Genomic DNA, 14652 nt, shown 5'->3' with positions numbered 1-14652 from the left:
ATTGAATTTTATAACATCATAATCACAGTCAAATTTGAAGTCATAATTATAGTTAAATTAGAAAACACAATCACGGATGAATTATAATTTTGAGTCACAATTATCACAATTTTTGTTTAACTTTATTTTTATATCCCTAAGGGGTGTTTGTTAACCAAGATAAGAGGGGAAAAGGGTCAGATATGAAAAGCATTATGGATATTTAGTTTTTTCAATGTGTTTGTTAAACTTATCAAGTAATCATTGAAAAAGAAGTTACATGATTTCTTATCTTGATTTTTCAAGATATGTTTATCTCTTCTCTCCTCAAGATAAGCATATCTTAGTCTTTATAGATAAGAAAAAAATGACGTTTGTGTCCTGTAGTGTATTTTAAAAAATTAAACAAACAGTTTGATAAAAATATTGAAATGCTTTCCAACTTTATCTTGATTATTTCATATCTTGGTCCAGAAATCATTCCGACCTTATCTTGATATTCTTTTATCTTGCTTATTTTAACAAACGCTACTTTAATATATTGCATAAAATGGGAAAAGTTGTTTATAAATGACTTTAATTCCTTCCAACAACAAAAAAAAAATGAGAATATAAAATTAGTACTCATAAATGACTTTATTTTCATTAAAATATTTTACAATTTTGATTGAAATTATTTAAATCTTACAATTTCTTTTTAGTGACAAAAATAAAGAAAAATGAAAGACACGCATGGAATGAATTTATTTAGATTAACAAATTTATTTAAATCTTACCATTTCCTTTGAATAACAAAAATAAAAAATAAAAAATAAAAGAGCAACAATTAAATAAATTTATTTACATGCATAACAATTTACGAAAGGAGGGTGAATTTATTTAGACCTAACAAATTTATTTTAATAGCAGAAGTGAAAAATAAAATAACACTCGTTACATTAATAAAAAATAAAAAATTCAGTTAAAATTAATTTGTAATTAAAAAAAAGAGTGAAAGAGCTCTGATTCGGGCTCTCACACACTAGTATATAAATAAATATAGTTTTTTATGTCAAATTTTAGGAAAAAATAATGTAATTTATTTTCGTAACTATGACATCTAGCAGCTAGGCCCATAGTATTTTGACCTTTTATGCTCAGGCAGGCGCCCATGGTTTTGGTAAGCCCTGGCAAATATGGTATTGACATGTTTGTTCTCTACTGTAGATGAGTCCTAGGATCAAAGTGTAATTACCTTTTATTTATTTTTTAAGGAAAAAGAAAAAGCTTCAAATAGCAATCATGATAAAACCAAATGTAGGAAAGAGAAAGCAGAAAAAACAGGTTGGGGGCGTCAAATGTATTAAGGCTGAACCCCCACACAACGCCAGAAATTAGAATATAAAACAAGTGGGGCGGGTTTGGGGGGGCCCAGTAGCCTCGTTTGGGTCGCCACATTTTCCCGACTTGCTTTGAACGCCTCTCTCTCTCTCTCTCTCTCTCTCAGAGGTCTAAAAAGCCAAAAGGCCCTAAACTGAAAGAAATTGACGCTTGAGAAAGAAACCGCTCCTCTCCTTGCATTTTCAGATCCGCCTCGCTAGGGAACATCAATGGCGGCCACCGCATCCCCCACGCCCTCCGCCCGCGAGGAGAACGTGTACTTGGCGAAGCTGGCCGAGCAGGCCGAGCGCTACGAAGAGATGGTCGAGTTCATGGAGAAGGTCGTCGCCGCCGTCGACGGCGACGAGCTCTCCATCGAGGAGCGCAACCTACTCTCCGTCGCCTACAAGAACGTCATCGGCGCTCGCCGCGCCTCCTGGCGCATCATCTCCTCCATCGAGCAGAAGGAGGAGAGCCGCGGGAACGACGACCACGTCTCCACCATCCGCCAGTACAGATCCAAGATCGAGTCCGAGCTGTCCTCCATTTGCGACGGCATTCTCAAGCTACTCGATTCCAAGCTCATTGGCTCCGCTGCCTCCGGTGACTCCAAGGTTTTCTACTTGAAGATGAAGGGGGATTACCATCGCTACCTCGCGGAGTTCAAGACCGGAACTGAGAAGAAGGACGCTGCTGAGAATACGCTTTCCGCTTATAAGGCGGCTCAGGTTAGTCTTCATTTCAGTTTCTCTAGGGTTGGGGTTCTGGTTATTTTGAGTTTCTTTCTTTGTTTGGTTACCGGAAACCTAGATCTTGATTTTTAATCTTCTCTGTATACTGAGACCGAAATCCCTCAGATTTGAGGTTAATCTCCTCGACTTTTACAATGTGAATTTGGGATAGTATGTCTTGATACTGATTTTTGTTGCTCAACCATGAAATTTTGGTAAACTTTCTTGTTCGTGAGCCTCTTTTTTTAAAACGGATTGTTTTGTCTGATTTTGTAAATGGAAAATTTACTGGCGATTATGATTTCAATCAGTTACACGCTGCCTGGTAGTACTTTAGTTTGGTATATATCTAAGGTCATGTTTGACTCCATATTTCTGTTTTGGGCGTGAGGAAGGAAAAGAAAGGAAATCCAGGTCTTGATTTCCTGTTGCTCTATATAAGATGTCCAACTTTCATCCAATAGACTGAACGTTGTCTTCAGATTAGGGATTATACTTCTTCCAGTTCTGTGGTAATGAAATACTAGGTGCATGTTGTGCTATTAACTTTTTACAATGTGAATTTGGAGCTGGGGTCCTGGTTGCTAGTTCTCAGTTGTTCAACCTTGAAATTACACATTTTATTGCTGCATGAGCTAATTTTCAATAAATGTTGTTTCTGCCATGTAGTGTAAGACATTTATCAGTTGCTATATAAATGAGAAAATACTGTGTGGTCAATTCTTTTATTTCCCAATCCTTCTTTGAACCCAAATAGTAGACCAGGACATGATATGCTATACTTGAATTGAGACTACGACCTTTGCTCAGTGGGATAGACAAAGGGAAAGGCTTATTGAGTTGAATTTTGTGTTGACTGTTGTTCTGTTTTGATGCAGTGTAGGCTTCATGTCAACTAATGCACATGATATTAATTTACACAGGATATTGCAAATACAGAACTTTCTCCAACACATCCAATTCGGCTAGGACTGGCACTCAACTTCTCAGTGTTCTACTATGAGATTTTGAGTTCTCCTGATCGTGCCTGTAATCTTGCAAAACAGGTGAAAAATAGTTTTATTATGTTGATTGAAGAAATATCTGATTCCTGAGGTTTTTTCATGCAGTATATTTGTACCGTTTAGAGATTGTTTTTCCCATCTTGGCAATATCAATAGTGCCCTTCTGGTTCAAATTTTGAGATTTGTGTGCTACCGCAAGTTTAATATATAAATAACTTTGTCTAATTATTATTTTATTTATGAATTTTTATTTATAGACTGACTGTTCTGTTTCAGAGTCATATACATTGGTGACCCGTGTTTAATAATTTTTTTTTTTTTTGAAAAATAAGGCTTTCGATGAAGCAATTGCGGAACTTGATACCCTAGGAGAGGAGTCTTACAAAGATAGCACCTTGATAATGCAGCTTCTTCGTGATAACCTCACTTTGTGGACTTCAGACATGCAGGTCTTGATCGCTCGTTCTCCTTTTCGTTGAGTGCACTGTTTTGATTTCCACCTGGATCATATTTGTTGAATAGATTTATTGTTTGAATTCAGGATGACACTGTTGAGGAGATCAAAGAAGCTCCCAAGCCTGAAAACGAGCAGTGAAATTTCTGCCTTTAAGAAAGGAAATTTGGTATGCGATCTACTAGTTTGCTTTTCAATCCAGGAGGCTGATTTGATTGTTGAGTTCCCTGGATTTATAGTTTAGTCGTCTTTGTTAGATTGTGACTTGATTTTGCTTTGCCTTTGCCTTTCAGTGCCTACCCTCTTGAAAATGATTACAATTATGTTGCATGGAGCTTGTAGCAAATCTATCTTTTCTAGTTATCTCTCTTGATGACCTCTTTGGTTTCATGCTCCATATGGAAATGCTTAATATGTTTGCTGGTAAATATTGCAAGCATTTCATGGCTCGTTTGAGTTTCTGAAATGTGTTTGTTGAAGAAATCAAGGTTAGGAAACATGTTTATTATTCTTCATTTGTTTTCTGTCCTTTCTCATGTCTCGGATTTTCTCTCTACATGGAATATGGTTTGGGCAGTAGAAAGTAGCCCACTTATTTTAATGTTATCACGTGACCATACAGAATAGGGCGGATAACAAAATTAGTATATTTAACCTAATGCAAGCCCTTTCGGTGAAGTGCGAGCCTTTATAGCCCTCTGTTGGCAGCTTGGTGCGTGAACTTTGAACTGTGAAAGGCAGTCTGAGAGAAGTTGAACCTCATGTTGGACCCCGTGTTGCGATGATGGTAGGGTGGGGACCCGATCTATGCCTTTCTAATTTACATTTGGGATGACTGCACTCCAACTTAAGTTCCATGAACTGTCCGGTGGTTGGCGTCGACTACACGTTAACCTGCGACACGTTGGAGGCTCTATCGGTCAGCAAATGGAATATCGATGGTTCAGTTGGTTCAACTGTCTGGCAATGGGGCTCTCGGGTTGAGCAACGATACAAAACCCCCAACATGGTGGAGCTGGAGGGCTGGAGGCCACCGCTAGATTAGATACAACAAACCCAGGGTGTTTTTTATGCAAAGAGTTAAAACTTCATTTATTTAAAGTTTATTTGAACCCGCAAATTTTCTTTTTTTAATTAAGTTTAACCTTTCCAAAACTTTAGCAAGGCAAGCAACAGTCGTATTTTTTTTTTATTTTAAGTTAAAATAATGAATAAATTAATTTTCGGAAACATAGGATTGAGCTTCCATTTTAACTTCAATGAAAATCCACTAAAGGCATTGTGAATTTGTATTTGTGGGTGATGGTGTCCAATTTTAATTTTTATTTTCAAAATGCGTGGTCTCCCAATATCCTTATTACTATCCTTATTTTTCTTCAAAACGTGCCTATTATTATTATTACTCAATTTTAAAACCTTGGAGGTGGAGGTGGCATTTAGTGTTTTGCCACGGGTCCTTCGATTCTCGACTAAAATAGTTATGTGGTAAAAATAATGATGAAAGTAAATATTATTAGAATTAAATATTAAATATTATTGTTATTTTGAGATATTATCTTAAGTAATAACTATTTTGATATTTATTATGTAAAAATGTGAATGGAATATTCCGAGAGACGAAGTGACAAATGACCAAGGAAGTTGCTTATGTATCATTTATTAAAAGCTAATTTCAAACCAAAAAATATATACTTTTTAGAAATAATCAAAAGCAATGGCGGCGAAGGTGAGAGAACGGTGGTGGGGTGTCCAATGGAAGAAGAACAGAAATGGTGGCGGATGTTGGCGGTGGAAGAGGAAGAATAGGAGACGAAGAAGATCCGTCAAAGAAGAGAGGGCGATACACCACCTAAGATTGTCGATTGTCTTAGTGGTTAGCAGAGGGTGGTGAGTGATTTGAATTCTCAAATTTAAATTTATTTCTTATACAGTTATTATAAATCAAAGTTAAATTTACTTTCTTTGTAAAAAATTATGAGACCGAAGAATAAAAACCCTCGCAAAAAGGGCATCCCAAAGAGAGGTCGATACAATACAATACAATACAGTTGCAGATTTTGGTGGAGAGAGAGAAGGGAAAATGATTTATATATGAAGGGGTAAAGTTGTCCGAGAATGGCAAATGTTTTACTTTTATCCCACGTAGGCTAGATTAGATTAGATTAACTAATCCCAGGTGGGGCCCACAGGCCACTTTTTTGTTCCAAACAAGGTATTACCACTTGCTTCCTCGAAATTGTTTTTTGAATTACTGAAATTAAAAATAAATTAATTAGGCTCAAGGATTAGGCCCATTAAGTATACGGCCTCGGCCCTAAAGATGAGAGTTTTGCACAGTATCAAACAACAACGGACAATTTTCTCTTTTGTATTGCATAGGTATATAGTGTTCTTTTCTCTCTGTTCTTTTTTTTTTTTTTTCTAAGGTAAAAATTGATTTTATTCTTCTGCATTTTCCTCGTGATTCTCGCTCAGACATATTAATTATTAAGTCGTATCACTTATTTTGAGCACAATCTAAATACTCTAATTACATCATCATCTCTTAGGTGAATAGACTAATGTTTACCAAAAAGTTATACAGAAACAAATCTTTTTATAAATAAAATCTCCTTCAGCACTTAAAACATAGGTTGAATGGCAAAAGACTGAGCGAGCGATACGTCGGTATAATTTAATAGGTTGTAAGTTCAATTTCTCTTCTACATAATAACCAAAGATCCAATTTGAAATTTATTTTTTTTTGGATAATCGAGAGCACAAATAGAAGGGTCGCACAAAGACGATAACCCCTCCACTCCAAATTATCCTATCTAGCCTGAAACTGGTTTCCCCATTGGATTTGGTTTTTCATTCTTGTCTTGATTTGATCCGGTTCAATCTTCAAACCAATTCCATCCAATTTACATCTTGCAATATTAACCTGTACCCATAAATATAAACATTTTGAATATATAAAGAAAGAATCATTGGTGCCCAAAACTCCCTGTTTTACCAGACGAAGAATGAACATATTAAGGTCGCCACCGTGGCATCACCTTGAAATGCATCAATCACAAAGCCATCTTGATCTTTTTACTAAAAGCTGCTGCTTCAAATTCACACTGTTAATTAATCCATAATTTCACAAACCAAAAGGATGGCAAAATCAAACTACAAAATGATACAGAATATTTACTCGACAACTTGTTCCTTTCTGTACGAGGTTTTTCTCCTTATAAGATCTCCGAATCTCCGCAACAATGGCCTCCTATTCCTCTGTGAACTCCTCTCACTCTCTGCATCAGAGAAATGGGACACTTCCGCACTTTGATGATCTGCCTCTTCTACATTCACCCCTTTCTTCTCTTCTGTGCACTCTGATTCCTCTCCTCTGTGCATAGGCGTATTCGGCTCCGACTTGGGCGACTCCACAGTGTCAAAGATGGAGCCTTTCAGCGCCTCGGCCTTCTCTGGGTCTTCTTCCACAGCTTCCACAGCCGCATCTTGATCATGCCTGTTTGCAGCTTTAAGCTCACTCAGATTGAAACTGAAGGCCTTGTTCAATTTCCTCCCATCTTTATGATGCATCGCCATTGATTTTGTGAACCTGAATATGCTTCCTTGCTCTGTTTCTGGCTTGGTCGCCGATGCAGAGAGGAATCGCTTCAGCCCCTTGATGCTCTCGTGAGCTGCTGCTTCATTGATTCGAAGCCGTTCATTTTCCTGAATGATGAAGTCTAAGGCTTCGTCTTTCTCAACCAGGGAGTCCTTGAGTTGGGAATTCTCGGCCCTGGCAATGGCGGCTGCTTCTTTTGCGACGTTGGCTTCGTTTAAGGCCTGCTTGAGTATGTCCCTCAGCTTGAAATTCTCTTCCCTTGATGTCCTGGTTGCGTTTTCGGCCGCTTTCTGGGACTCAATCAGCCTGGCGTTCTCCTGTTGGACATGTGCCTTCTCTTCATCAGCTTTTTTGATGCATTCGACAAAGCCCATCTCTTTCGCATTCCATGCCAAGAGGGACTCTTCGGTCTCTAATGTCAGTCTCTGGATAGTATGTTGGTTCCGCTCATTTTCTTTCTTCGCTTCTTCCAATTTCTTTTCGTAGCCTTCCTCAATGCTCCTCACCATGCCCTTCAACTCTGCCGCCTCCTGCTTCACGTGCTCGAGCTCAGTCTCGGTTGTAGCGAGCTTCTCCTTCACTGTGTTGGCTTCTGTCGCGACTTCTTTGAGGGCTAATGCCAGGTCGTCCATGGCCTTCTTGCTCGTCTCCTCTGCCTCAATTGCTGATTTCAGCTCGCTTTTAAGCGAGTTCACCTCATCAACCGGGCTCTGAGCCTTTGAGAGAGCAATTTTGTCGCCCCCGTGGACACGAGCCAGATTTTCTTTCGCCAGTTGAAGCTCAAACCTCAGATTTTCAATGGTTTCTTTCATGGATTCTACATCCTCGTGACCGCAACCTCCATCATGGTCTCTGCTAATCTTATTTTCGGACAACTTTTCTCTCTGTAATTCATCCTCAAGCTCTTGAATTCTTCTCTGGCTCTCAGACAACAATCCCATTGCCCGAGCCTGGGAGGCTTTCGCGTTGCTCAGCTCCTCCTCCAACCTATGGCAAGACGCATCTCTCTCCTTCAATCTGAGCTCAATCTCCTTTGCCTTGTCGAGTTCAAGTTTCAATGATTCGATATTCTCCTTTTTCATTTTCAATTCCCTTGTTGAATTGGACAGGGATTCTTTCACAGCATCAAACTCTGCATTTGCCCCTGCAGCCTGCTGAGAAGACAATGCCTCGCTTAGCTTCGTATTGGCCTCCTGAGCCACCATTTTCGTCTCTCGAAGCTCATTCAGCAATCGGCCTCTTTCTTCCTGCATAGCCGCCAATTTCTCCTTTGATATCTTCAACTCCTCCCCGTTCTGATCCGAATGTGAATGTCCCTGCATCGTGGAAATTCCGACGACTTGTTTCTGCACCAAATCAATCCCAACTCATAAATTCAAATTAACCCAAAAATATATGAAAATCAAAGCTAATAAAAAGGAAGGAGGGTGGGAACAGATCAATATATATATATATATATATATGTTTATACCTGGGACAAATCAGCAAGCATGGAGGGATTTGGTTCGATGGGTTTGAGCGCGTTTTTATGGATCTGTGAAATCACAGGGTCTCCTCTACAGAACTTGGATGCAGAGATGGTCCGAGATAGAACAGAGGCGTGGTTCTTTCTTCCCAAATCGAAAGAGGCCGATCTATAAACCGGGTAAATCACACAAATTCAATGGGGAAAGGTGATCAAAGCAACGTTTTTTGATGGTCACAGACATAACTCAAAAAGGCAAAGTAGAGGAAAACCATGATCAACCAAACTAAAAATAGGACTTGGACGCAGAAAACAAAAGGAAAAAAATAATAATAAGAGGAAGTTTCAATGATTGTAATACAAGAAAGAATTGGCAAGAGAGAGAGAGAGAGAGAAATTTGGCACCTTGATTTGGAACGTAACATGTTGGAAAAATCTCTGGCTATGTAGACGCCTTCCCTATCTTTGGAAAAGAAAATCAAACAAAATTAGCAGTCATATGGTATCAAAGTTGCAGAGAGAGAGAGAGGGGGGGGGGAAGGGCGGCTAGTATCGGAATCCGGGGATGGCGGATATTCACCCAATTTGAAAGCAGGAAGTTGCTGCTGCGGCTGGGAACGGCAATACAATGTGAATGAGAATGTGAATGAGAATGAGAATGAGAGATCAGATAGAGAGAATATAAAAGTTTGGACTTTGATGCCATTCCACCGCCTGCGCGTCGTACGTACCATCTCATTATTATTATTATTATTATTATTGTATTCTTCAAAATTAAATGCACTCCAAATCACCATTAGCTTCTTCTATATCTAATATATATCCTTCCTTCCTTACACCATTTTTATATTTTATAATGGTGTTAGTTAATTTGATATTCTTTTTTTTCTAATAATTAATTAATTATGGTGTTCTGTATAAAGATTAATATTAGTTTGTGATTCGTTCTCAAAAATATTAAATTTTGAATATTAAAACTTTTTTCCAATATATTTAATGGAACAATTTATTTGGCTGACGCGCCTGACTTTGTGGATTCGCCGGCTGAGTTTTACTCTGATTCATTTGATGGAAACAATAAATAAACAAACATCAACGTTCTGTAGACCAAATCAAAACAACATTGAAATGAGAACAAACATAGGAAGGAAAGAAAACAACTTGGAGCAAACGTTTTTTAATATTATGGGTTTGGAACGGGTCGGGCGACTTGGTAAGATTAGACGGGCTTTGGACCTAACCATACCATTATCAACGTTGATGGCCCAAAAATAACAAAAATCAGCTTCCGACATCAATCAATAAATACAAATCAGAAAGAAGCTTCCAAACCTTTTCAGACTTGAAGGGTCACCCATTTTGCCATTGCCAGAACCCGACCTCTCTGCCGCATTTCATCATACCTTAACCTTTGGGGGGGGGCATGCACCTTGACCCGCCGAGGAGGGCTGCAATTTTGACAACGCCCATTGTAAATACTGTACTGTACGATAAAGGGGGAAATGTAATCTAACGGTTTTGGTTTGTCAAGGAGATGACTTACTGGAGAAAATTGATGGATGGTTGGAAGTAATATTGGCTTGAAAAAAGGAAGTAAACTCTTCTGTCTTTTTCCGTCGTCAATCAGACAACATGTGAGTGAGAAGGTTGTTCAACCAACTGATTTTCACTGATGCAAGCAAGATTACTGGAAGAACATGCTTGCATGGGATGGGAGTTGGTGGAAGTCTTGGCTCTTGAACGAGTCATGCGATTGTCTGTCGGTTTGTTCTTGGGGTCTTCGAGAATGAGCTTTTTAGGGGGCGCAATTAAAGGAAAAGATGGGCAAATGAATAAGGAAGTGAAACAAGTCGCAACAAATTCACTTCACCTGCATTTCCATGAGAATGAAAAATGAAAAATGAATGAATAGTCGGTCATATGGTTCTTCTAGATTAATGATACAACAACCTTAATTATTCTACACAAAACAAATGTGCTCTTAGTTAGGTGTCAGTCAGTCAGCTCACTTCAAGCTCTCATTTTACGACATTCACTACTCTTATTCCAGATCACATTGACTCTGCCTTTTGTTTGTTATATAGGAATCCTCCTCCTCCTCTGAAGTAAGTAGATATTATTAAGTACAACTTGACTGAATTCATATCTAACCGTTCCTAATCAGTCATAGTGCGCAAAAAGGAAGGAAGGAAGGATTAAGTGCACCCACCCACCCAGTCGATCTTCTTCATCTACCGCTTGCTTTATTATTCTTTCAAAAATTCATTAATGCTTTGTTTCAGGCATTAGTAAATTACTACGATGGTTTTGGTTCAGGCGTTGTTTAATTGTAAGAAATTATTTTCAGTTTTTTATCTATATTTTCTTATAAATTTTTATTTTTTATACAAAATATATAAAACAAACTCCTAATCTGAAAAGTTGAAACAAATGTTCAGAAAAGATGGTGAGATTGGGAAAAATTAGATAAATTGTGTTAGAGAAGGAAATAGAGATAATTTAAAATTTTTGTGGAGAATCGCATCTTTTCAATCTCTAAATTAGTAACAAAATAAAATTGTGAAAAACCCATTTTAGGAGTGTTTCAAATTCAGTACAATTTTAGAGAACTATTTTCTATATTTAAAAAATTTTGTATTTAAATAAGTCTTCTAATTTTTTATTTTCTATAAAATAATTAAAAATGTAAATAGCCTTTTGCAATACCTTCTGCAAAATCGAATATCTTTTCATAAAATCATTGTCATTAGCTTAATCAATCACTTTTTTCCCGGAGAAAAAAGTTTAAAAGACAGTGAAATTTGGATAATTTAACATGGTAAGTCGTAAATTATTTTAACTGTTTCTTTCTTCTAGAGGATTCTGGATGTTGCATTCCGGGGGGGAGATGATCCTTTCACCAATCATCCCCATTCAAAAGTAACTTAAATTAGTTGATTGATTTCCTTGGATCTATTTAAATGATTCAATATTTTAGATATCACTATATAGATGAGATTTTGACCTCGGAGAAGCCCAAAAACTATTTTTAGCAAGAAAACTGTAAGTGTAGAATTGGTGCATTGATTCAGGGTACTAGGTTTTAGGGTTTAACAAAAGATTGTTAATCATTCAGTCTTAGATGCAGGGAAAGATTATAAATCGTAATTTTTTATGTTTCTTGCAAACTACTGATGGAAGAAGAAGAACGGAAAAGAACAGAAGATTAAAAAAAAAAAAAAAAAAACATTATCTGCAAGTAAGAATGAATACACCCACAAATAACTTTATTTTAACATATCCCAAATCCCACCAGAGACAGACTAAAAGGAATCAGTTTTTGTTAATTGAGATTATATTTGTTTATTAAAAATACGAAAAGAAAGGGACAATTAATAATTTTATGAAATAATAAGTTATGAGTTTGGAAAACTAGAAAAAATAAATAAATAATCACACCTACAGATGGATCCGTCTATCAAGACAGTCCAAAAGAAAAAATAAATGGACGTCCAAAGGTAGAAGGTGATGCAGATGGGTTGGCAAGGGGAACGGCAACAACCATAGAAGCAAGCTGAGTTCCCCCCAGTCCCAGAAAACCCAAACACAGGTCAGCCCCAATGACCCAATTCACATCACTCTGTTGAAGTAAGGCTACCATCATCAAAAGACCCTAAAGACAAACTTCCGCAACTCAAATTACACATCACTCGTCCACATTAATAAACCCTTCCAGTATCCAAACGGAACAAGCAAATGACAATCACCCTGCTAGAGACTTTCAAGCCCCCTTTCCTGTTCACCTTGTGGAGCAGAGTTTTCCGACCCAACAGGTAAAAATCAACCACTACCGTAAATAAACACCACAATGGGGCAAGATAATGAAATTGAAATACATTAGATGCAAATATGAGAAATCATTGTTCCAACGACAACACTAGTACGACAATAGGAACCGAGTTGTTTAGACAACAAATATGCCACTGCTTGACACAGATCCATTACCCCCCCTTTCACTTCACACCCCCAAAAGCACTTGCACCACCCTAGATTTCCTTATGGAACTGCTAAACCTACAACCACATTTACTAAAACTAACACTACCTATATCCATATATCACTTAATAGAAAGAAAGTCCAACAAAAACACCACCAACGAAGCACCACCAGTTCCAACCACCATCCTCTCCTTTAAGCACGCTCTCCCCTGATCCTCCTCGCCAACTGGATATCCTTGGGCATAATCGTCACCCGCTTGGCATGGATGGCACACAAGTTGGTGTCTTCAAAAAGACCCACAAGGTAGGCCTCGGCTGCCTCCTGCAGAGCCAGCACGGCATGACTCTGGAAACGCAGGTCAGTCTGCAACCAAGCACCAAACAATATACATGTCAAATTACCAATCAAAACAAACTGACTAAACCACGATGCCCTAAAACAGCAAACGAGCAAGCCTCAAAAAACTACCACAAAATGACTCCTAGTTTTACCTTGAAGTCCTGAGCAATTTCACGGACAAGCCTCTGGAAAGGGAGCTTCCTGATCAGGAGCTCGGTACTCTTCTGGTACTTGCGAATTTCACTGCATAATTCATCCCGTTAATCACGATTTTATGTTACGTGGCTTCAAAATTTGTCACATTTTTGCAAGAATATTGAAACTCACCGAAGGGCGACAGTTCCAGGGCGGTATCTGTGAGGCTTCTTAACACCACCAGTGGTTGGGGCCGACTTACGAGCTGCCTGCAGGAACGAAAATACTTGGGTACACAAAGCCAAAACTACTTGGATGTAGATATGTAGATGCTCAATTACAGGGTATATAAACCAGATACAAACGCCAGATACCTTAGTGGCAAGTTGCTTCCTGGGAGCCTTTCCTCCAGTGGACTTACGAGCAGTCTGCTTGGTACGAGCCATCTGATTCAACAAAAACCTCAACCAATTAACAGCAAATCTCAATTATATAGGCCTCCTTGGAACTCATAGTACCAGATCCTTCCAATTCACTCAACAAACAAGTACTTCGAAACAGCCAAAGGATAATGAAGAGACAACCTAAAATCTTCAAACAACTTTATACCACCAGTAAGCAAATCAACATCAACTAATTGCCCCAACCGCAACCAAACTTCTCAAATAAATGAGAGATGAAAGCCGGAAAACGATGAAATCAAAGCATAAAAAAACGATGAAGATTCGAGACCGAAATATCGATAGACAGAACAAATTAAAGGGCAACATCAAACATGAACAAGAGAAGAACCTCTCAAATCAAGAACGCTTAAAAGCCAGAAACAAGACTCGCGTCCAAGAACAAAACCCAGAATCACAGCGAAGAAGCCGAAAAATTCAAATCGAAAACCTGATCAGACATTCATAATTTGAAATCGCTAGACAAGAAGGCTTACCTCTCAAACTTCACGACCGACAGATACCTTCTCTCTCTCTCTCTCTCTCTCTCTGGGTGCGAAAACAAATTCGAAAATTTTGGGAAGGCTAGAGGTAGGGGGCTATATATAGGGTCGGGCCTGGATAGGGAAAATTAATCGGACGGTGGATGCTCGTTATCCTTGTGCTTCCTGGAAAGGAGATCGAACGGTGTGGAAGTTGGCTGGTTGTATTTTCTAAACTGAAGTCGACGGTGAGGATGCGAAGTTGATGTCTTGATCGGATCGAAAGGTTTAAATACTCGATTGTGATTGGCGGAATGGAAGTGGGTAGGTGTTGCCAGTATACTGAGGAGGGCCCGAGTAGGAATCGGATCTATAATTAGTTATTTATCGGATCCGATCCTTTTAATTGTTGACCACAAATGCGGAAGAATCCTAATTCCTGAAACGCCAAAACCACTAAATTTATTTATGCTTTGTGACCTTTTGAGTTTTTGGATCATAAATTTATTTTTTAATAAGTAACAAAACAAGGACGTGTGCAGGTAGAAATAAAAAATAAAAAATAAAAAATAAAAAATAAATGCTCTTTTTCTCGTCACAAAAGCGCTTCCACAAGTTTATTATTGTGGTGTTTAGCTTAATTTTTTTTTTTATAAAAAAAGTAGCATTACTGACATCATAAATTATT

General features: G+C 38.2%; 3 protein-coding genes across 3 annotated transcripts; 1 reads left to right on the top strand and 2 right to left on the bottom strand.

Annotated features, from left to right (window-relative positions):
* Nucleotides 1–1414: 1414 nt before the first annotated feature.
* LOC127804753 (14-3-3-like protein) lies at nucleotides 1415–3905 on the top strand. Its single transcript, XM_052341729.1, has 4 exons — nucleotides 1415–2066; nucleotides 2993–3115; nucleotides 3406–3522; nucleotides 3615–3905. The coding sequence occupies exons 1-4, from the start codon at nucleotides 1569–1571 to the stop codon at nucleotides 3666–3668; spliced, it is 792 nt and encodes a 263-aa protein (XP_052197689.1). The 5' UTR covers nucleotides 1415–1568; the 3' UTR covers nucleotides 3669–3905.
* A 2591-nt stretch (nucleotides 3906–6496) lies between these two features.
* LOC127804360 (putative WEB family protein At1g65010, chloroplastic) lies at nucleotides 6497–9324 on the bottom strand. The gene is made up of 4 exons (XM_052341219.1): nucleotides 9171–9324; nucleotides 8996–9053; nucleotides 8597–8759; nucleotides 6497–8471 (listed from the first exon to the last, which is right to left on the bottom strand). Exons 1-4 carry the CDS (start codon nucleotides 9322–9324, stop codon nucleotides 6702–6704), a joined length of 2145 nt encoding a protein of 714 aa, XP_052197179.1. The 3' UTR covers nucleotides 6497–6701.
* Nucleotides 9325–12448: 3124 nt separating this feature from the next.
* LOC127803507 (histone H3.3) lies at nucleotides 12449–14081 on the bottom strand. Its single transcript, XM_052339768.1, has 5 exons — nucleotides 13980–14081; nucleotides 13417–13488; nucleotides 13235–13311; nucleotides 13060–13150; nucleotides 12449–12931 (listed from the first exon to the last, which is right to left on the bottom strand). Exons 2-5 carry the CDS (start codon nucleotides 13486–13488, stop codon nucleotides 12761–12763), a joined length of 411 nt encoding a protein of 136 aa, XP_052195728.1. The 5' UTR covers nucleotides 13980–14081; the 3' UTR covers nucleotides 12449–12760.
* Nucleotides 14082–14652: the final 571 nt, after the last annotated feature.

Source organism: Diospyros lotus, chromosome 6 (genome assembly GCF_014633365.1).
Source record: "Diospyros lotus cultivar Yz01 chromosome 6, ASM1463336v1, whole genome shotgun sequence".
In the NCBI taxonomy this organism is placed as follows: domain Eukaryota; kingdom Viridiplantae; phylum Streptophyta; class Magnoliopsida; order Ericales; family Ebenaceae; genus Diospyros; species Diospyros lotus.
The sequence above is the reverse complement of the archived record's forward strand: the minus strand, read 5'-3'. Positions and strand labels throughout refer to the sequence as shown.